Source organism: Leptosomus discolor, chromosome 8 (genome assembly GCF_034619465.1).
Source record: "Leptosomus discolor isolate bLepDis1 chromosome 8, bLepDis1.hap2, whole genome shotgun sequence".
Taxonomy (NCBI): Eukaryota; Metazoa; Chordata; class Aves; order Leptosomiformes; family Leptosomidae; genus Leptosomus; species Leptosomus discolor.
This window is the reverse complement of record NC_141398.1, coordinates 10,661,117-10,684,727: the sequence shown is the minus strand read 5'-3', so window position 1 is coordinate 10,684,727 and position 23,611 is coordinate 10,661,117. Positions and strand designations below refer to the sequence as shown.

The following is a 23,611-nucleotide window of genomic DNA, read 5'->3' as shown; positions in this document are numbered from 1 at the left end:
TGAAAGGTTCTTAAGAAATCCTCTCTGAAGTTAGGTCTGCACCAAACTGTGTACAGGAACATAGATTAGAGCCTGTATCAGGTTAGCAGATGGACCGAACAGCAGAACTGGTACAGTTGCCTTCGGGGTGTCCTCTAACAAGGCTGAATTACTCTGTTCCTAGGTTTCTGGTACCTTATCTATATTACTCAAAACTAGCTTGAGTGTTTCTATACATTTGTGCTATACAGTGCGGCGGCAGTTACTTATGGTAATAGTTCTTTGGGGGGAAAAAAAATGGAAGCAAACTAGGAAAACTGCAAAGTATAAAGCAGATAAAACATTAAATACATGTCTAAATCATTCTTTCCTCCACAGACTGGTAAAATTTATATACACACAAGAGTGACATATACCTTCCAGGGTTTATGTACTTGTTTTTAAAAGCTTAGCTAAAATAAAAAAAAACCCAAACCAAATCAAAACCCAAACCAAACCAAATCAAAACCCAAACCAAACCAAATCAAAACCCAAACCAAACCAAATCAAAACCCAAACCAAAAGAATTAGATCAAATCTTCCTCCCAGGAGACAACTATGCCAGATTCTACAAGTGTGTGCATCATGACAAAGACAATCATGTCCACTAGTTGTTCAATCATTTGGGTTTGGTTCATTAAAAAAAAAATAATTCAGAAACAGTATTTAAGAGTACTTGCTACTGTTGTCTTTACTTGACCATATAATATATTTCCCCCACCCCAAACCCTACTTACGTTAAAAGCCTGGACCTCTCTGATGATTCTATTTGTTACAGAGCTTGTTGTTTGCTGTGGGACAATTGCATGCTTTTTTCCACACATATGCTTAAAGATGTACCAAAAAAAAATACTGCTAGGGCAAAAAACCCCACATCAAATCATCCAATCACACCATCATCACCAGTTCTTTTGTACAAATGTAAGATTCATCTCTCTGTCACTATTCTTGAAGAATTTTGGTATGCAGTACCAGACTACTCTGATTATTAATGTATATTCCTTAAACCTTTACAAAAACATACATATAATGATGTCTATCAGTAGAATACTCCTTCAGTTTAATTTTCTTTGCCACCTTATCTTTAAGTTTCCCATCAGCCCTCTTTCAAAAGCTTTGACATCCTCAAAATGTCAAAAAGAGCTGAAGATTTGCTTGCCAAGTTCAATTTGTGGCAATATATTTATGCTAAACTGCTTTGAAAAAAAGAGCGTTATTTTTTCCATCATGATTATTAATTGCTCAATCATCTTCAAAAGCACAGCATGAAAACTGTTTAAAACTAGTCTGCTAAAAATCATGGAACCTGGTTTTATTTAGTATTATGAAACTTGATAAGCAGTAATCATTTAAAACCAATCTGAATAGCTACATTATTTGCATTCCCAATTAATGCTAATAGGGAATACTAGCTGAAAACAAGAACATAGGGAATCGCTCAGTACATACTTTGAACATGGGCTTAGCTACATTGCAAGATGTGGACTCAGTCCCTTCTCTGTCCTTCCTGTCAACAAAAACATTACCCATTTCCACTCTATACATACTGAACCTTGACTTAACCATGCTCGGCTAGAGACAAGTGCATGTAGCAGTTAGAAAGGTCTACTGATCCAGTTTTCAGGATAGCACATCTATGTGTCTGTCTAGATGGCTCCTGCTCGGGTAATTCTGCAATGCTGTCTTTTCAGGACTTCTGTCTGTTCAGTTAGCCCCAGTGCGATGGAAGATATCTTCTGGGGCAAACTTTTGGACAACAATAAAATTAATTTCCATACAAGCTAGACAAGGTTCTACCCAACCAAGCTCATTGGAGCTGCTTTTTGGGATGCCTTCAGCTCACCAGCTGGGATGCGAGAGGCTGCTGAACGACAAAGATCTATGCTGGACAAGGAGGGGGGGGGGGGGGGGTGCGTGTAGGAGCTGGAACTCAGACACACAGCATGGGGAAACCAGTTGGAAAGGCTCCGCATTTCACCTTCAGATAAAGGATACCAACAAACTCTAGAATTGACAGTTTATCATTAATTAGTAGTTAGGGGCAGGTAGCTGTGGTAAGGCAGCCGAACAGTTTGCAGCTGCTGCTGCAGAAAGGGATACCTTTCCCTTGCTCAGCTTCAGATTCCTGCTGCACCTCCTGTGCTGACACAGGTACTAACTTAACCACTAGAACACCAGCCCACAGGACAAGTAATCCTGACAAGTTCACCAAGTCAAATCAGTTGGCATAGATGAACAATCAACAAGTGAGGGGAGGCGAAGCCCCGTCACCTGCCATTAAAAGCAAGGCTCTCTCCTCACAGTAAGCTGTTTGACTGCCATCTCATGAAGCTCCACCTTGGACAATCCAGTCCTAGTATTTTAGAGCAGAGGGAGTGATGAAAGGCCAGCACTAGACATAAAGAAGCGGCAGAGTCCGCAGAACAGAATGACAGGAGCCAGGAATCAGACAATTCACCTGCACATGCTGGATCTGTTTTCTGAAAGCCTAAGAGGACATGGCCTGGGAAACAGTGCCATGCTGCGACGCGTGACTGTGAGGAAAACTGTTGGCTAATGAGGAAAGACTACAGCTAGTGCCACTACTGCCGTGGAGAACAGGTGTAGTGTGCAATGAGATCAGCTTGATTTTGGCTGAGCAGCAGCTGCTACAACACTTTCCTGCCCAACCTCCATCCGTACCTAACCACTATTAAGCAGAGAGATGGCTTCTAAAATGCATGAAAGGTTAAACAGACAAGTAACAATTTCTACTAGGCTGTACTTATTAAAGAAAAAAGGATTACAGGCTTACTTTTCAAGAGGGCAGCTTTCCATTTAACTACATCACATCAACAGTAAAAAGTCTCGAGTTCCCATAATTCAAGCAGCAAGCCTTTTTGTTTTCCAGACAACACAGATTACACGAAGTGGGAAAGCTACCCAAGAGTCTTAGGTTTGCTTTCCTGGACCAATCCCCTCTGTGATTCACTATCTTAAGGGAGCAGAAGAGAAAGGATATAAAGGAGGAAACAAATTTCTTGTTAGTTAGGCTCAATGATGCCTGTCAGTATATTAGCTCCTTCAAAATCCCATTTTCTCATCCATGTCAACTAACAAGAAAAAACCTGGGTGCACAGAGGATTGCCAGTTTTCCTCGCTCATCTACACCCAGGCTTGCAAACCAGCATCAGCTTGAAAATCCTCACCTCGCTATTTGCAAGAACTCATGACACTATCATAGTAATATTGAAAGTACACATTGCACTAGCAAAGAGTTTCACAGGCTGCATACTGTACTCTGCCACAGGGTCAGTACACTATCATTCTGCAAGAGCTAAACATTTAATTTGTTATATTAGAAGGATACCTGGAAAACAGAGTATGGCTAAATGAGCCAAGATGACAGAGATTCATCAAGTTCCTAAGACAACTATTGGCCAGAAAGGCTTACTGAAATTTACAGCGATGGTATTTGCTGTCAACAGGTAAAATCATGGTCTGCAACGCTCAGATAAGACTGGGGATACCAGTATAACAACAGTACGGTGTTTGCGAACTTCCCAAAATAGTAATCCTTTCTACTTAATACCTACCGGCTCTCACAAATTTGGATTTGAGGGCAAGAGGCCTGAGTGGCACGGAGTACATTTATGCTCTCGTTCTCTGAACAACATGTATTACATCATAGCTAACAACGACCCACAGTACTAACCACTCTTTTCACAGTCCCGGGCCACAAACCAATTTCAGAATAACCCAACTTATTCAGGTACTATATGATCCTATTCTTGAAACACTCAGAAATTCTAGTATCAAACTTTAATGCAGTGTCAATATGGATAAGGGCACACAAAAGAGATCAGTCGGCAGGTGCAGATGCTCTAAGAAGAGCTTGGCAAGAACACATCCCTATCCAACAATCATTCAGGCTATTAGCATACAAACTATGCAGATATGCATTTTTTGAAAGGAAAGAAAATACACAGTGCAGTTATAGATAATTGCTTAAGTTACTGTCACCATTTCAAAATTTTTACTGTGTTCTATTTTAAATTCTTTCATTCCTTTTCTCCAACGGGAGAACGCATGCATATTCCACAATACTGCAACGCTATGAAGGTAAGTCCTATCAAAATAACAATCCTACAAAATTGAAACCGTGTAACTCCTTTTGTGGCTTACACTTACCACAGGAAATGGAAGGACTATAGAGACTATGTATAAAGTAAGAGCGCCTTATCATGGTGTTCAGTGATTTACACTTGCTTTTAAGAATTAGGTTATTTTCATAGTTAGGTGTTCCAGCTACTTAGTAAAGTTTAAAATCTAGCTTGACACGGATGCATAAAAGCAATCTTAACCAAAATTGATTGCACCTATTTATATATGCTTTTCTGAGCATCCATACACGTAATGTTTGAATTCATAATGCTTCATTAATAACAACACAGGGCAGTAATCATAAGCTGTTAGCTTCTGATTTCAACTAAAAAGCTTTTACTAGTAGCAGGAATTATTTTTTTTAATTAAAAAAAAAAAAAATAAAATCTTACACAGTTATTTGAGTAATGCATTCTCTCAGGACAAAAAAAATCACCATAAACCTGCAGTCAGTTGTTATCACAGGTATTCTTAAAACCTGTAATCTAAAATTTGACACTGTTCAGATTTATACTACATTGTATCACAGCTTTTAGATTGCAATACTAATACAGGTTTAATAGGCAAGTCATAAGGAAACACTAATTTTAAAGATACATTTTTGGAAAAGCAGACTTGGCATATAGAACTACCACTTAGTATTTGAAGCTGAATGTCTCTAATGTCTCCAATCTTTAGAAAGGATGTCTGTTACTACTCAAAGTTTGTCCTTCTCTGTTTGTATTTTTAAACAACAACAACAGAAATATCCTGTAGTGGAAAGTAATAATTCAGTATTTCCCAGGCTTCCTTTCTTTTCCTGATTTTTTTTTTTTTTTCAGAAAGTTTGAGTTCATAGGAAATTTTCTCTCATATTTTACATCCTCTTGTTTTGTTAACATCCATTTTAAGAAACAGAATAAATATAATCTCAGACAAGGATGTTGGCAACTTGCCCCTATACTCTGGATACTGAAGTGCAAACTCTACCAAGCCAGATGATGTTAACTTTTGCCACTCCTGCTACATGGTTTCACTTAAATCACTCCTGATCTATTCAACCTGGAAGGCCTACAACACAGAAGCCAGAGGACAAGCTCCAGCACATTCACACTCCAGCTACATTAAGCTCTGGGGCCCCCAACATAAGGAGGACTTTGAACTGTTTAAGCAAGTTCAGAGGAGGGCCACAAAGACCATCAGGGCTGGAACAGCTCTGCTACAGTGACAGGCTGAGAGAGTTGGGGTTGTTCAGCCTGGAGAAGAGAAGGCTCTGGGGAGACCTTATAGGAGCCTTCCAGTACTTAAAGGGAGCTTGCAAGAAAGCTGGAGAGGGACTTTTTACAAGGGCATGTAGTGATAGGACAAGGGGGGTAATGGCTTTGAACTGAAAAAGGGTACATTTAGGTTAGATGCAAGGAAGAAATTCTTCACTGTGAGGGTGGTGAGACACTGGCACAGGTTGCCCAGAGAGGCTGTGGCTGCCCCCTCCCTGGCAGTGTTCAAGGCCAGGCTGGATGGGGCTTGGAGCAACCTGGTCTGGTGGAAGGAGTCCCTGCCCATGGCAGGGGGGTTGGAACTAGATGATCTGTAAGGTCCCTTCCAACCCAGACCATTCTACGATTCTATGACTATGAGATGTATTTGGATGGCTAGTTTTCAGCACTATGGTTGAGCTCTTTGACATTCCACTGAGGTTTAATTCTATTGCACAGGAAATCTTGTGCAGGTTTAAAAAAAAAAAATTACTTCAGGGCCCATCTCTGGCTAACAAAATTATTTTTCAATTAAGATGTTCCTTTTTGTACATCTTACATGAGCTTTGTCTTATGAACATCAAAGCAATAACATTTTTATTTAAATACCCATGTTCCTATTCACAGTAGGAATAACATTTTAATTCTTAATAGGCATTTCGCATAACCAAAGAGCTGCTCACCTGGGGAAATGATGTAAAAAAAGTTTTTGAATTCATCCATCCAGACTTCTGCAAGCCGCCTGTTATTTTTGTTGATTATCTGCCCTGTACCTCCTGGAAAAGTGTATGGTGTTGCTTTTCTGAACACATGCCCAACATGTGAACAAGTTACAATTTCCAAAGTGCCACCACACTGCCAGATCTGAAAGCAACAGAACAATTATTGCATAGCTTCAAGTTGCTGAAAAAAAAAAATGTTTTAAACTGTTAATCACTTGCTTCTGTTCCAAGTTGGAGAAACAATATTAGTTGAGGTCTAGAACAAATACACACTGCATGGAAGAGAAATGTACGCCTGTTCCCTGCTCAACAGATAAAGATGCTCACAACAGTGCTGTTTAGTAGGAACAAAAGTGAGAACAAATGCTGATTAGGTCCACATCCAAATGGACACATGCAACCATTTAGAAAACAGCAAGAAGAGAGAGTTTGTAACAGAGGTGCTCACATTTCACCAACACATTAAACCATGCACTGATGACATCACCCTTAACTTATGCTCCCCAGTTAGCCTTTTAAACTGAACTCCTTTTAACGCACACACCCACATGCATTCGTTCTTCAGAATGACCATCCCAATCTTTTAATCACAAAGCTCTACCACCTATTCACCATGCACTTTTCACTGACATACAGTCTTTGCACATCTCCATTGGAAGAACTTGACAGGATGCAAAGTGCTAACTGCAACAGGAGAGGGGACTGATGCAGGCAGCAGATCCGCATCTTACGGAGCTCAAGATGCACTGTCTTGAGTAACAAAACACTGAAAAGAGTTTTACCTACCCTGAAAGAAATTTCTAAGTTTTCTCCACCCCAAATATCCATTCCAGCATCGTATGTTCCAATTTCCTGAAAGTAATCTCTGTCTATTGAAAAAAGACCTCCTGCCATTGTAGGGGTCCTGGGGCACATGGAAGACAAAAGGTAAGTGTCAGTCACTATGAAAACATATACTTAAATACATTTCACACTCACACTGAGAAAATGGCTTTTTATTTCCCAAGTTCCTAACATGTTCCTTCTCAGTAAGCTTCCATCCAAATTCAGTTACCATTGATATACTTGCTAGCACAAAGTTTTCCAGAGATGGGACCAGTTAGTGACAGTTCTCCTTATTTTCTCACTTCAAATTTGAGTCTGGACAGAGAAACAGCCCCTAGAAACCTGCTGCCATTCCTGAGAAAGACTTCTGCTTCCAGTGCTGGTAACTCATAAAAAACCCAAACAAAACACTTTCTTGCAGGAAATTTATCCTTCTGGCAACTGTTCGTGGAAAAATTACGGGAGACTATCAAGTGTCCTGCTTGCTTTCACTATCATTGCTTCATACAAGAAAATTGTACAGTCAGGGTTACATCCAGATTTTCTTTACAAATTCCTTATTCGTAGAAAAAAACCCATAAACTGTGCTAGTTTCTCCTAACTTTAGCAACATCTCCCAAATTTCCGTTCTTTTAGTCAACAAATACACAACAGGTAAATTATATATTAGGCTGAAGATACAACTTTGTAGTTTAAGTATACAAATTATTTATACTTTTAGCATAAATGATTTTCTATCACTAGTCATTTTCCTGAAATGCTTTGGGCTTTTTCTGAAAGACACATAAAAATACAAGCTAGGTCACAATTTACCTAAAATTTTCTGTTGGTTTTTCCCCTAAAAAGAAAACTGGTGGGACGTGGGGGCGGAAATACAATTAGCCATATACTGAGAAGACTCTGGATTTCTTAAATGAAAAACAAACAAACAAACAAAAAGTAAAGACCATATCCCAGTAAAGGCCATTGCCCACTTTTCAGAACAGTAAGGCCAGAAAATGTAAGTTTGCAACTGTTAAAAAGTGTGCATTACATACAAATTATCTTTCTCATCACTTTTGCATTAGTATAAATTAATCTCCCATCCATGCAATTTGAAGACATTAACTTTATATATGTATGCACATACACAAATACATACACACACATATATGCCAAAAATCGATGCCTCTCTTCAAAGTATTGTTTAGTTTGTTAGAATAAAATATAAAAATAAGGTTCAGTAAAAAAAGATAAAAATAAGCTTCCACAGAAACCCCTGCATCAGTATAAAAACTCGTTAAAAGCTAGTAATGCACTGGTAATTGACATAAAACTATTTCTGAAGCGACAAGCTGATTGCTTCCTTCACTGCTACCACAGTTACCAACAACCAATCCACGTAAAAGAACTTTTATGCTGTTCCTTCGACCAGACAGAAGCGATGCTACAACACAATTCCCTAAGTACTTATAAGATTAACCTAGAAAGGATATGAGTAAACATCAGGTGAACATTTTAACCAATTTAATAATTTCTCATCACCTAACAGGAAGGGTTCGATCTCCTTTCCGCCGATCCATCTCTCTCTGAGGAACAGGATACCAACGGAAATTCAGCTTCCAGTTGAATCCACCATAGGTCATGTCCGAACCTGCCATATATTCAAAGGTGTCATCGCTAATGACGTCAATGATGGGACACACTACTGTTCTCCTAGAAAAAGGAAAGAACCAAAACTTAAAGTGTCACAAAAGGTGGTTTGTGGTGTGTTTTTTTTTGTTTTGATTTGTTTTTTTGGGGGGGTTTGTTGTTTGTTTTCAATTTTGGTTTTAACACATACAATTTACATTTTCATAATGCCATCTCTTAACAACAGTATTCAATAGATTATTACCATGAAACAGGCTCAAATTCTGTCTCGCTAATTAGAGATAATTCATCTAATAGAAAATTTGTTTTTCTGATACAGTTTTGGCAGTAGTAGCTCTTTTTTAAAATTGCATTTGCATTATTACCAGTAACAAATATTCACGCCTCTGCAGATGGAAAAGTCGATCACGGCTTTCTCAGGGCTACATGGCGATTGTATGGAAAACAAGTTTTTAATTTCTATTTATTGGTCAAAGTAGCTTGCATGTTTTGAAACTAAAACTAGGTCATTAGCTCTGGGGAATATACGCCCTCAGGACTAAGAAATGATAGTCATTGTTAACAAAGTATAACTACTGCATCAAAGTTGACAGAAAGAGGCTTCCTTGTCCACTTTCCTGACTGAAGAGATACACTCACAGAAACTAATTCTAATCATCTTTAAGACACTTAAGCAACCGTCCTCAAGGAGGCTTCCTCTCACAGAGAGCCCTGTAAAGTGATCCAGGGGTTGCAACTAAATTTGAAGGACTGACTTAGTTCAGCCATTTGAACAATTTGTAACAATTTATGTATTGTAGTCTCACAAAAAGTGTATTAACAATAACTTAAAGGTTAGTATTATGTCTCAGCACAGCCCTGAACAAAGATTCTTTATTACTTGGTGTGGTGTCGTTCCCCCCAATACAATTTCCATCACACCATCATGGGTATAAGTGTTGTGAGCAGCGACTTATGACAGAAATATAAAGCTGTGTTACCGCAGTGTACATCAGTACAATCCCAGTAACAATGCTAAATTTAGAAAATACACCCCAGAAGACCAAGTCACAGCACAGATTTCCACAATACAAGTACATTATGAAATAAAGAAATCACAATGAGAACCTGAAAACAGTAAACCTGACAGTTCTTGCTCACAGTGTTGGTGTTAACATGGAGATTAGGGCTCCATTTCTTCCTCAAGAATATCTTCCCAAATTCATGAAGGAATGGGCCAGGCTGCAGAAAGAAGACCTCAAATTCCACTGCTTTCTCAACTCCATTCATGTTCAGATCTCCTGCTGTTTAACACATTATCCCATGCATCCCGATATAAGCTTCACTTTAAACCAAGTTTTACTTCTTGTAAGTTGTACTGAATTAGCCTTTTATCCTTACGTCAATTTATCCAGCCCTTCAGAAAGGAGATATCTGCTTGTAGGCTATATTGTAACACTTGGAGCATTTCTTAATAACTGAAAAAACCAACATGGACCAATAGATGGGTAATTACCTGTCAGCTTTGATCCTTGCCAGCAGAGGTTCAAGCCAGCCTACTGTACATTCACAATGAGCATCTAAGAAGGTGATCACCTGGCCTTTAGAAGCAGCAGCCCCCTTTAGTCTGGCTCTAATCAATCCAGAACGTTGTTCCATTCGAATCACATGAACAGGTACTTTTAATTTTTTCACATAATTCTCCAACGGTCTTTTCAAGAAGTCTGCAAAGAATGACCAAAATCATGGAAACTGTTAGTTACACAGTTCAGCTTTTCTTTTCTTTTTTTTTTTTTTTTTTTTTTTAAATGAAGAGACTTGAATTAAGAGACACTTCCTCATTTCTTTTCTATTCTTTTCCTACTTTCTCAGATAGCTTCCTCTGCTGCTTATTCTACACTTCACAATATGCCCTTCTATATCTCCATGTGTTTCACGTGCTAGAGCAAGAAGTTCTTCCTCCTCTTCATTTCTTCATTATGGAAAACACAAAAATGAAGAGGGTGTAAAATGCTTACACAGCAACCAGATGGGATAGGCAAGTTTTTATTATGGAGTAGATGTGACTCTTTACTTTCAAAAACATATGCATAAGTACTCTTGGACATAAATGCTCTTGGACATAAAACTTACCTACCAAGAAAAATACAGAAAATGATCTGGCTAGCTAAACATAAGGAATTACCTCCTACAGGAACATAACTTACAGATAATTTCTTTGCCAGCAGTTTAAAACATGACCAAATTCATTTTTCAATTGTGCTTTCTCAAGATTTTTCTGGCTAATATTTTTTCTATTAAATTATCACTATAACACCAAAACCAAAGAAAATCAGCTATACATAAATGAATATCTGTAACATCAACAAAACTCAGCTCAGCTGAGGAAAGAATTATTCAAAATAGAATAGCCATAACTGACTAGCACATGACTGGAGGCTCAAAATTACGTATTTTACAAGAGCTGCCAAATTAACAAATTTCCTATTGCCAGGCACAGATTTTGTCCATCATGAAAAACTGACTATGATGGATGATGCCAAAGGAAGAACAAAGAATTGAGGGAGAATGCAATCGACAGGCACAGAAACAGACTTCTGCAGTAACTTGCAGATTTCAAATGTGCAAAGAAGGCAAAACAGTCTTATAACACAGCTAGGCAATATATTAGATTATACACTCAAAGCACATAGGAGTTGTACAACAGTGCAAAGCCTGTAGCAGGATTTAGCATAAGATAGTAAGTACCTCATACAAGAATAAGCGTGACACTTGAGGAGGGAAAAACAACACATGGCATGAACTCTCACTGGCTGTTTTGTAAATCTCAAGAGGTAGAGCTGACTGGAGGGTGATTACTACTCCAGATGAATGAGTTCTAATTCCCTCCTCATTTTGTTCTGTATGTGTATTGTTGGACTGTCACTAAAACCCACAGAAATAAGTTCTGACACATCTTGAAAGCTGAATTGTGCTGAAAGAGCCTAAGAGGTTGATAGATCTTAAATATTTGTCCCCAGAGAAACCCACAGCAAGTTAATTCTTATTTTGCATATTAACAGAGACTCAAATGAATAAATGTTTATTAGTACAAATCAAGTGTACACGTCTGAACATTTTGGAGGCCTTTTGGGGTTGAGCACAAACAGAGATCATTTGGCCGACAGACTGTAGCGAATACAACCTCATCTCTTTACAGTGTAGCTTTCCAAAGACACTAATTTAAAAAAACTAGTACCACGGTAATGTTTATAGTTTTAACGTATATGGCTTCCATGATATACACAAAGGGAATAAAACAGTGAAGTATTTTCTCTCTAGGCTAACCATTTCATGAGCAAGTCGCAAAAATCAGCAAGTTCCTCTGCACATTTCAGGTGTAGTACTGATAAGCTTTTGAAGTCTTTCTAACCACTTAAAGCTCAACGACTACAGGCTGTGACATTAGTCCTTGAATGTACAGTTACGTTGACAGAATGGTTACATTCTGCCAGGAGGAACAGAGAAAGAAAGATTTCAATCATACAATTGCAGCCAGTCAAGAACCAGCATAAAACAGGAAGTTACATTACAGAAAGTCATGGTTAACGTAGTGCATAGAAAAATCTTAAGTCCTACCTACATTTTCTCTGTAAACTATTTCAAATTTCAATTTATCTTTCCGAGTATTTTTCAATTTTTTTTTTCTCTATGAAACAATCACAGATATGTGCAGAGTTTTCCCTACAGAGGGAACAGGGTTAAGAACAGTCCTCCTCCCATGTTTAACCATTGTCCATAAAAATATTCTTATGAACTATCACCTTGTTCAAAACTTCAGAAGGGAGTAGTCCTAGAAACAAAACAATGTGCTAGACATTTAGTAACCGTGCCCTTAAAATATTACTAGAATTTCAGCAAAACAAGCAAAAAAGTAAAGCTTGATGCCTCATCCCTACAAAAGCATGGAAAATAACTCAGGCATCAAAATTTCTGGTGTTCCCTCTGCTACCAGCAGTTTGGGTCAAATGCTCAAATCTAAGCAGTGTATTTTCCCTTCAGAGCACTGTCTCTTAGAGCATGCAATACACTTTGGCCCGCAACAAATGTCAGAATCAAGCTGTGGAGATGGTTTTCTATAGAAACTTATTGGTCATATTTATACTAAGGCCTTTATTAAACACTCAAAAGAAAAGTTTTATGCATTACAGTGTCAGTTGCTTATGAGTGACCCAGGATGACAGTTGAGAAAATTTTTAGTATTCACTCATGCACTTCAAAGAGTGAGGTTTGATAACATTAAAAAAACCCAACCGAAACTCCACAAATACTTCTACTTGGGAACAATAATAATTCATTTATTTTCAGAGGTATAACTTTAGTTTCATTTAACTCTTTCCTCTGGATATTCCTTTCAAACTTTTTTTCTATCAAAAGGGTGCATAATTTTACCTATCACTATGGACAATTTAAAGATCATCTTCTGTGGTTGTAGCAGAACTAAGCAAGCAAAAAAAGCAAACATATTCAGTTCAAGCCAAGTAAGTGCATAAGCTGAAAAATACCTTGCCAATTCTATCACTGAGTCACATTTATATGACTATAAATGAAAAATTAAGTTTCAAACAATTTTTTAAAATTAAGCTATAATAAGGCACAGTTGTATCACATATAAGCATGCAAACACAGTTTTAAGAAGTGCGAATATTTTACAAGACATTATTGGCAGGAATTTGGTTTCAGTTACAATGCTTTGATCTGTATCTGTACAACTAACTTCCGTAAGCGTATTCTATCCTGATGCAACCTGCCGACCACCCTTGGCCACTCAGTGTTGACCTAGTTTTAAGTACTGACTAATCCTAATTCTCCTGTTAACTTTTTTTTTTCTAAATAGTTACCAAAGATCAATACTTAAAACCAAAATGTGCAATTCTGACCAGTGACTAGAGAACATTACAGACACATTTTGTGTCTCCAAAGTGTTCCTTTTCAGTGTAAATAAGTGCATGATATTATGCAAATTCATTCTTCTAAGAGTATGACAGTAGCAGGTACAAAGAGTGCTTCAGGCAGACTGAATGCTTACTTTATTCCAATTAAATTGACTCAAATGCTAGAATCCAAAATACACTACTCAGGCTGAACATTCTCCTTTGCTGGAAAAGTCTGTTGTTTTAGTTCAACACAAACAGAATGCTTAAATAGCATATGCTAAACCCTTCAAGTTTTCAGGCATCATATCCTTCCGTTTTGTTTAATGTAAAAGCATACATGCTGGAACCATAATAATTTTTTGGGAAACAACACAAAACAAAAAATATCAGTAATTGCTGAAGATAACTACAAATAAAAGACACCTGAGTGATCCAAAATGAAGATCACGGATTTAAAAAATAAATATTGGAAGAGGTTCAACAACAGCACCAAAAAAGTCTGACATGTTTTATCTTTCAGCCTGGAATTAAGTTCCCTTGCTTTCATTATAACCCAAACCCAGAAACAGAAAAGTTATCCAGAAAAAGCCACATGCTTTTTTAACTGGACCATAATTCTACTTCATAATGAGGACATGGCTATTGGTATGTTAAAATTGATCTTTTTTCTAAAACAGAAATTGAAGAGACAAAACATAAGAAATATTATGTCTACATCATTTTAACATTAGATTCCTCTTTATTTCTGGGTCATATTGAAAGCTGACTTGTCACAATTAATCATTAGCACTGATTTGAATTAGTGCCAAGGACTGTTTTGACAAACAAAACACAGCACACCTGCAATAAACTTTGCTTTCCTATCAAGAGTCTGTGCACAAAAGCTAACCAAAACAAATGTATTACCACTGTCCATTAAGGAAGCATATACCTGTACAATAACCTAATATAGGTACTCTGAATCCAAATATCAGCATCTGTGTTAAAAAGAGTATTGTTCCCTGGGAACAACTCCCAAAAGAGGTGGGCAGTTTCACATGCATTAGAACCGAAGAAGTGTGGAAATTTTACATAAAGGTTGAAAAACTACTCAAAATCAACAGGTGTAACTGCAAACTCCCCACCAGTGAACACTGAAAATCTTGTGCCTTTCTAAAAGCCAAAGTTAATCACACCTCTCATCTAATCTGGAATACATTTGTGTGGTAGCCTTGCCCTTTGCACGGGGATTCCTCCTCTGCTGCCAGAGCATAGCTGTACATAAGGCCTCTGTCCCTTCTTCCAAACTGCACTGAAACCGGCTGAAGCAGCTGAAGTTAGGAGCAGGTGAGAAAGCAAAAGCAAGCGAGGGTGCCTGAGAGAGAAAAGGGACACAGGCTGATACAAGTGCAAACACAACCTGAGTGCACGAGCTATGCTTCCTTAGGAAAACAGGTTGGACAGAGCTCAGACAGCTGATACCATCTTTCTTTAGACCACTCAGCTACTCCAGCCAGCTATACTCTAGACCTATATAGTTTGCAATAGGTCAGTTAATATGCCGAGGCATCATGCACACAGGCAACCTGAAGAAGAAACTCATTATATGTTCTCACACATTAGTCATGAAGTGCAAAAATCCACTCCTAAAGTTCTTCAGCTACAGAAACTCCTGTTAACCATTGTAATATTACTAACTATCATAAAACCTCCTGTTAACCACTGTAATCCATGCATCATAATGCTATTAAGACCATATGATCTGAAATCCAGTGCACCTCCTCATACACAGACTTTGTTTGGACAGATCTTGTTGTTTGGATAGCAGTCAGCCATCTTACTCTGAAGTTTGATTTACCGTAAGCAGCGGAATATAGATTTTGCATCACTGGAATCAGAAGCAACAGGCAGAAACGTCACCACGGTGGGTGTAAAACCCTTCCATGAATAAAGCATGGGAATTCCTGGTGATACAGATAACTGCCTACAACTGGTAGTTGACAAGACTTTTTTTTCTAGTGGCCTACTAGCTATTAGTCCTAGTGGAAAATTTTCAGTGTGGAAATATAGAAAAAGGGTGGTTCAATATAAAAATACAGAAATGTTTTAGATAAAAAAAAAACATAATACCCTCTCAATCTCCATTTACAAGAAAAAAATATCCTTCAAGTTATACTTTATAACCCATATCACTGATGAAGATTAAGCAAGGAACAAGCCAAATATCAACTATTAACCGAAATGAAATATCAAGTATTGTTCTACTATACTGTAAACCACAAAAAATATGAAAAGAGTAAAATCTAAATAGAGTTATTTCATTTTAAGAAGACATCAGATTCAAGTTCTCTCTATTAATTTCATTACACATGGAAAGTTTCATCGTGTAGCATGGAGTTTTCGTCTGGAGCACTAGTTATTAGAAAGTGGAATCTCTTACAGCATAGAAACTGCATTTCAACTTCCCATGAAGTGAATAATCAAAATTAATCCCTCTGAACACCAAGATTGATTGTGGTAGTGACAGTAAATTTCGATATGTGTGAGGAACAGAGTCATCTTTGCCATTATTCACCAGGTGATTCAAGTATTAAATGCCCTCAAGCTTTAGGAATGTGTTAAAATTCTAAAGGCAAAACATGAAAGCTGCAATAGGATAAACTCACTAGCAAACACAAACTCTACACTGTCGACAGAAAAATTAAACGAACAGATAAACTTACGCTAGTTTTCAGTGGAGAATGACCCACCTGTATTTTAAATGGGCATTGCTCACCCAGCCTTCCCCTGCCCCAGCTACTGCGTTTTGGTAAGTTGTAAAAAGAGTTTCCATTTTTAAAGCACAAAGAGCAGCAAGCTAAGGTTATCATTACCTCTTTCACTGGCATCATCGACGAGGACAATTTCTTCCAGCATGTGTCGTGGTGATCGGTTTATCACACTATGAACAGTTCGTAGAAGTGTGCTCCAAGCCTCATTGTGAAAAACAATGACAACGCTTGTCGTGGGAAGGTTGTCTACATACACCTTCGTTTTACACCTATAAACAAAAATTCGGCATATATTTGTAAAGGGCAAGCCTTCAGTTAGAACTGCAATTCTGAGGTTTATTTCTGGGTATCAATACTAACATTAATGAAACATCGACTGAATGCAAAGTATGACAAAGGAGCAAACAGTGCACAGATTTATATTTTTACCTAAAAACCTCTTATGTATACATCCATGTATTCCATCCTACCACCAAGAAAGGAGAACCTCAATGCAATAACCAGTTCTAGAAATGAAAGACACAACCATACTGCTAACACAGAGATGATAACAGATTATTTATTTCCACTCTCCCTGTTTTGTGGGGAGTAGTATGTCCAGATACACTGATTCAAGCTCCTAATTTAGGCTTGCACACCCTCAGGGGGCAAGGGGGAAACCCTAGTACTGTAATGGGGACAGATGGGGGATGGAGAGAGACACAAGGTAAGAAATAGCAAACAAAGTAGGAAGTAAATGCAATAAAAAGAATATAATGAACAAAACCAAATAATAGCTAAAACAGGTAAAGAATTCTGGACACAGTTGATGTTTGGAAAAAACCAAGACTACATGCATGCTACGTATAATACTGGCTAGTTAACTATATTTAATAATTTAATATGTTTGTATTACACCAGGAGGGTTTTTTTCTCCTCATTGTATACATGTTGGAAGTGCTATAAAGGTCCATCAAATTAAAAGAGAATTATATTCACATTCCAAAGTCAGCATGGAAGACCATAGTTTAGCTCTCCTAACAGCATATATAGGACATTTATACAAAATATGACATACACTCCAGGTAACTCCACAAGCAGCCAACATTTTACACTCCGCAACACTATTTTAAAACAAGTGACATTTTCAGTATCTCCTAGAAAAATCAATATGCTCTACATGAAGTACTCTTAACAATTCTGCTTTAGAAAATAGGCATGCAAATTTAAGTGTTCTCTGCACAGATCTGTTCCTCCTGCACATTCAAAATCACACAGAGAAACTTACATAAAATTTGATGGTAATAAATCATTTCAGAATCAAAGCTAAAGAGATATATGCAGATCTCAAACAAAAGGAAAACACTGAAGCAGAAAAAAGAAATATACTCAATGGCGCTTCATTCCAACAAGAAAACCCGAACTTTTCTCAGATCCCAAATTATCGAGTTGCTTCACTGTAATGTAACCTGATCTAAACGCTATTATTATTAACAAGGATTCGTGGTTATCACCTTAACAGCAGTGCTGTCTGAGGGCTTGAGAAGTACATAGTGCATATCCTCTACCCTAAACATATAAAAACAATACTGAAGGAACAGCCTGCCAATACAGGATCGTGGTGTCAGCATTTAATCTCACCCCAACCAGCAACATCAGGATTGTCAGCCAAAACTGGGCCCCCAACATGAGTATTTTATTTTCTGGATAACTTGGTTAGCCAGAGCTCTTCTAAGTGAGAGCAGCTCTTGGAGTATGTTGGCATTTCAGCTCTGAGGTGGTCACAAGAGCCCAACATGCACAGAGATCCCAGAAAAGATCACTAAATCCAGGTACAACTGAAGAAATATCTGGAAGAGCTTCTGTGGAATTGTTTCATTTCTGAGAATTGAAGCAGTAGGATCAAGTACTATGTCTTCAACATTATACTTACTTAAGATACAATTATGGTCAAATATAATTATTCAACAAACTGAAGTAAACATCACAAAATCTTTAGGGAAAGCAGCCATATATCCCTATGTTTTTGGATTTAATTCACGTAGAAAAAAACTTGCAAAACATGCCAACTGATAAAAAGTTATTTCTGTGGTATCACTTGAAAAATAAAATAGCTTTTCACAAAAATGCTATGAATTTCAGATGAAAAATTCAACCATAAGCCAAATAATTTTACCCCCATGTTTGTCACTTGTTCAGCCTATTTTACTACTTTAAAACTACTTAAAACTTTAAATTCTCCATGTTTTATTCCTCCTGCTGGATTGCTCCCTAGACCAGAAAATAAGTGTCTGATTGTAGAACTTCAGCTACAGTGGTAATAGAAATCCACCAATTGCTCTCTACTTTTCAGCAGAATATTTATAAAATAGTTGAGAGAAGCCTGTTAGCCTGTGAAAAGCAATAACAATGCATTACTCACTAGGAATATCTTGCTGGGGTGGCCACAGGATCTACTAGTGTAATATGAAATCTCTCATCTCCAGCTTCACTTTTTTTTTTTTTTTTTTTTTTCAGTTTTATAGAAGATTTTATTTTACTGAGCTCAAATAAATGAATTGGTATAATAAAAGCCAGCCAAGTGATCAGAGACTACCATGTTTATAAGGTGTTACACTCTCTGAAATATAAATGTATCAAAACATTTAAGAACTATCTTTCAAGGGGAACTTTTTAGCACTAAGAGGAAGAGTCCAAGGAATATTTGGGGATACTCCTCCCCCCTGCAAGGCATTCCCACTGCCTGCAGAAGGTGAACACCCTCCTTCCAATAACAAGACTTGCCTGTTCTCACCCCGAGAGATCGGCCCTTTCTGGGGCAACAATTTAACAGTGACCCTAGACTGCCTTGCTTACCAATATGTAAAAGGCTGCCCTGCAAAACACAAGGATGTTTCATAACAAAACTGGCTTCAACTTTTTGAATGCTATTCTTAAAGGTGTTTGGTGTGAAGTTATTCTGGGAAGTTTCATTGATGCAGGCAGGATAAAGGAAAGAATTGACAGTACAATATCTGACTTTTAACACTCTTTTCACCTGACTTTCTATATACACCTTTTAGCTACATTTGTACAAATTTTTGTGAATACATACAAATAAAAAAACCTGGTTTTAATTTTGAAAACACCAACATACACTCCTTCCCCCCCAGGAACATATTGCTGCAGAACATAAGACAAATAAAATAGAACAGTTGATGCCTGTGATTAGAGCATTAGCCTTCAATGTAAGCCTCATGTTTTATCCTCACCACCAAACACTTAAATTAAGAATTCTTTTTGTCTTCCATTTGAAAGCAAATTACCCCAGGAAGAGATTACTACAGAATTTAAAGTAAAGCATTAGTTTAAAACAACAGTTATGCAACATTAGTAGCAGAACATAACCATGAGGGGTATGACGCATAGGGTATGAATTAAGGACAATTTGAATTTTAATTAACTACTAATACATTATGTTCCTTTTGTTGGATCATGCCTCAAATAGTTTTAAAATTAAGTGCATAATATTAGGAAGGCACACCATCTCTAGTAATTTAATGAAGACTCCAAACAGCACCTGAGAATGTCTACTCCACATGGAATGCATCATCCTCCTCTTAATCTATGGCATTCATCATGTAAACTCTTGGCTAATGTGACTCCATATATTATCTAGATTTTGAGGGAGTTTCCACAATGTCAGACATCTTAAATGCAAGCAGAGACTTACTGCCCTATTACCTAAAGACACAGAAAAAGAATAGGGCAGATTGTTAAATGACCAAGGCAAAAGCCTAATTAGTCTACATTTCTTGATGTACACATTCCAATGCTCAAAACAGCAATGTTCTTTATTTCACAGCAAGTCACTGTCTCATGCACTGAAATCCCCACTTTCAACTGCATTAGCCTAGTATTCTTCTCTAATACTTGATTTCTTACTTTTATATAATTAAGAAATAACATGGAAAATTAATTAGGAAATAAAATTAAAGTTATCCAACATCTTTAATGCCCTATCAAAATCAGAGTTGAGAAACAAAATTTGAATTTACAAGCTATGCTTCTAAAAGTTGTTCTACAAAGGAGCCACAGGACTAGAGACACGACTCTGCTCTGCTGTCTGTAAGATGCTCATACACGTTCTTCAAAGAATTTCACCTTTTTGCAATTTTGCACCGTATACGCAGAATACTTTGGCCCAGTTCCTTATAACTACATGGTCACTCCTAGGTCCACATCTCTCCAAGAGCACAAGGCAGTGTAACAGGTCCAAAACCTTCATAACTTGAATTCAAGTTTAACGGACTAAAAGCAAAGGCAGCCAGATCCTAGCATATACGTGTATAACGTTGTTAAAGAACAGTGACAGCAAAATAAACACAAGCTGCTTCCCTAACACTTTGTGGCCTGATTTCAAAGTTTTAAATCCATTACAAAAGTTTTTACAACGGAAGGCCAAAACCAACTAGGAGTTGTGTTCTGCTTCTCCATTATCGCAACTTTTTGTTAAGGTGTTAATTGAACCTTATACAGAAGCTCTGCACATTTTAGATAGGGATATCTTTTGGAAAAAAAATAATCTCAAAGTTAATTTTATTCAGTGGATTATGTATAGCCACTTGAAAACTATCTGATGCTACTTCAAATGTACCTGAAGAGCCTCTCAATAAACTGCTTTCCTACTTTCTTTTTCAGCCCAGGGTACAAACAGTCCACAGGAGACATTACAAAAATAGCTAGCAGAGACATCAAGTAAAGCAATTTGGTCCAAACAAAATTAAGCCATTAAGTCTAGGAGTTTAATTGCTCCTTCAGCACAATCTTGCACAGAAAGACGACCACTCTTCGTTTTGTGCTTCCTGCAACACCACAACCATATACTCTCAACCTTTCTCCACATCTGGCAGAACTGGCAGCCTCTCTCTTTGCTCATGCCAGCGGAGGAATGAGAAAAGCATACTTCACCTCTGCAGGGACAGAGGAAATCTACCAGGCAATCTTACAAGATCCCTCATTTGAATTCCTCAGAAGGTAAAATTCTTCCAATACCTATCTGCTCTGCTCACTGCCCACCTCAGAGATCAATAAGTCTCATCCACTCCAGCCTTCAGCACCTGAGATGCAGAGATGCCAGAACTCGGGACACCACCCTTTGCTATCCTAATGCCTCCTCTTTCAGTTTACTGTTGGAGACTTTCACAAACACTTTTATTGTATTATTTTTAATCACTAATTACTAAATATTACCTTCAAAAAGTGCAATTGTGCAGCCATCTTATTACAGAATATAACTTGGCATTTCATCAATACGATGAAATTGTATTCATGGATCAATTTACTTAGAAATTATTCCTAAAACCCAAGACTGAGTGCTACATGTACAATATTGTCATATCTTGAAAGACAAATATTTACAATGTTAGCAGTGATCTGTTTGCACACTCTTCAAAGTCATGCTAAATAATTTCTGAAAGTAATGTAATAGAATGGAATTCAATATCCCGATAGCTCTTACATACTTTTGTTTCATAAGCTAAAGAATCACACTCCCAAATAAGCTACAAACAGGGCAGAGGTCTTCTAAGAAATCACTTATACACTATCATAAAGTTTATGCAGTGAGACACAATGAGGAAAACCTCATTCACTGAGGCAAAATCCGAAAAAAAATTTCAGGTCATTTACTAGAAAGATGGTATCATAATTATGTCCTGCATTAGAAATAAACGCTAAATTACAGGGCAGATCTCTACCCCTTCTGATGCTGCCAACAGGTTATTCCCTACAAAGGAGCAACAAGAGGACAAGTAATATCAGAACTACTTTTTTTAAGATATCGAATTTTCAAAGTGAGGCCACTCATGCTTTTACCTAATCACAAAACCTGACAAACAGACTCAGACACTGCATGAGCCATGATTTGGTATACCCGATACCAATTTTATTCCCAGATTCTACCAGCCTTTCATAGGAACAAGGCACGACCAATAATTCAAGTGGCTCAAAAACATTAACAGAAGTAAAACAACTGTTGTTGTATGCAACCCTCGTTTTCTAGCCCAGTGCACTCAGCCTAGAGCACTCTGATAAAGGCCAGAGATGGGACACGAGCAAAGTGTCCCCGGTGCACAAAGCAGTTCGACTGGGAAGTCCCAGTGGGGCTCAGACCGGAGCTCATGTGTGCAGTACGATAGTGCAGTGCCAATGCGCTTTTGAAAGATGTACTAGCAACAGATTGGGGAAGTGAGGGAAACATATTTAGTCATCTTACAAATCTAGTACAATCTTTTATCTTGCATACTACAAAGAAGTTATAAATAAAAGCTGCAGTTATGAATAAACTGCACCCCAGAACTTAAATTTGACAAAGGGATAGTCCAAGTCTTGCTGAAAATCAGGTTAGAGATGAAGTTTTGAAGAAATGCTACACATCACAGCCCCTATAATAAATCTGTTTAATATTACTGATGCAGTACAAACAGCATACTCTTCAGTTTTAAAGTAATTGGAGTCTCTGGGATGTATGTATTGGTATCCTTAGACTTGAAAATACACATTTATTTTCTACTGAAGTTACCCAAGTTAATGCCAGATCGATAGAGAAGAAAATCAGAAAATCTGACTCCTCTCATGAAACCTCAGGCTTTAATTACTGATATCTGATGAATATTGCTGCAGTGCCATAAAATGTCAGTGCTCCATTGTTTACCTGTCCATTTGCCATAAGTTATAGCCTGCAACAAAGTTAATGTAACAAAGCTGAGGCACAGCTATGCCCAACACAAAAACTCCTCTCTACTTAAATCATGGATGGAAATAGGTTTGAAATAAGACTCAGAGTCACCCTGAAGCTGCTGAGACGGACCTACATTTCCATCAGAGGATAACGCCCTGTAGCAGGGGTGGTAGAGAAAGTGTCAAAACACTACAGCAAGAACTACCAGCACTCAAGTCAAGTGACATGTTTCTGGTAAACGCCGACTTAGTCTTTCCTGGATATGAGCAGCAGCCTCATGATATCATTATGAGTGAGGGTGTTAATAAACCTGCTTCCAACATGAATTTTAAGAATATCCCAAGCTCCCAAATTGAAGACAATTAAGCTGGATAAAGATCTAACTTTCACACAGAAACAACACGGCTAAAAGGGCTAAAAACAATACTTCTAAAGAAGATGGAATCACTGACTGTTGTAACATGCCAAACCACTTTTAACTACGCAGACTTTGCATACAACCACAGTTTTGGCTTGTGGCTGCACAAAGAGAAAGCACTGCAGGTAAGGTTGCAACAAAACTTCATGCTACCCCTGAAGTTGCTTCTTCTAATCAAATCAGAACAACTAGGTTTAGAATGTCTAAGTTTCTGTAATTAATTTCACAACTCCAATTCAGCTTTCTGAACAGGTGCCCTTAATGCAGGCAAAT

At 37.7% G+C, this 23,611-nt stretch overlaps 1 protein-coding gene across 1 annotated transcript in view; it reads right to left on the bottom strand.

The window, feature by feature from the left end:
* GALNT1 (polypeptide N-acetylgalactosaminyltransferase 1) overlaps positions 1-23,611 on the bottom strand; it is a 64,395-nt gene that overhangs the window by 7,641 nt on the left and 33,143 nt on the right. Inside the window, exons 4-8 of the mRNA XM_009959853.2 lie at positions 16,323-16,489; positions 10,071-10,278; positions 8,468-8,638; positions 6,905-7,022; positions 6,080-6,260 (exon numbers count right to left, since the gene is read on the bottom strand). Coding sequence (XP_009958155.2) covers positions 6,080-6,260; positions 6,905-7,022; positions 8,468-8,638; positions 10,071-10,278; positions 16,323-16,489 — 845 coding nt within the window. The remainder of the gene's footprint in view (positions 1-6,079; positions 6,261-6,904; positions 7,023-8,467; positions 8,639-10,070; positions 10,279-16,322; positions 16,490-23,611) is intronic.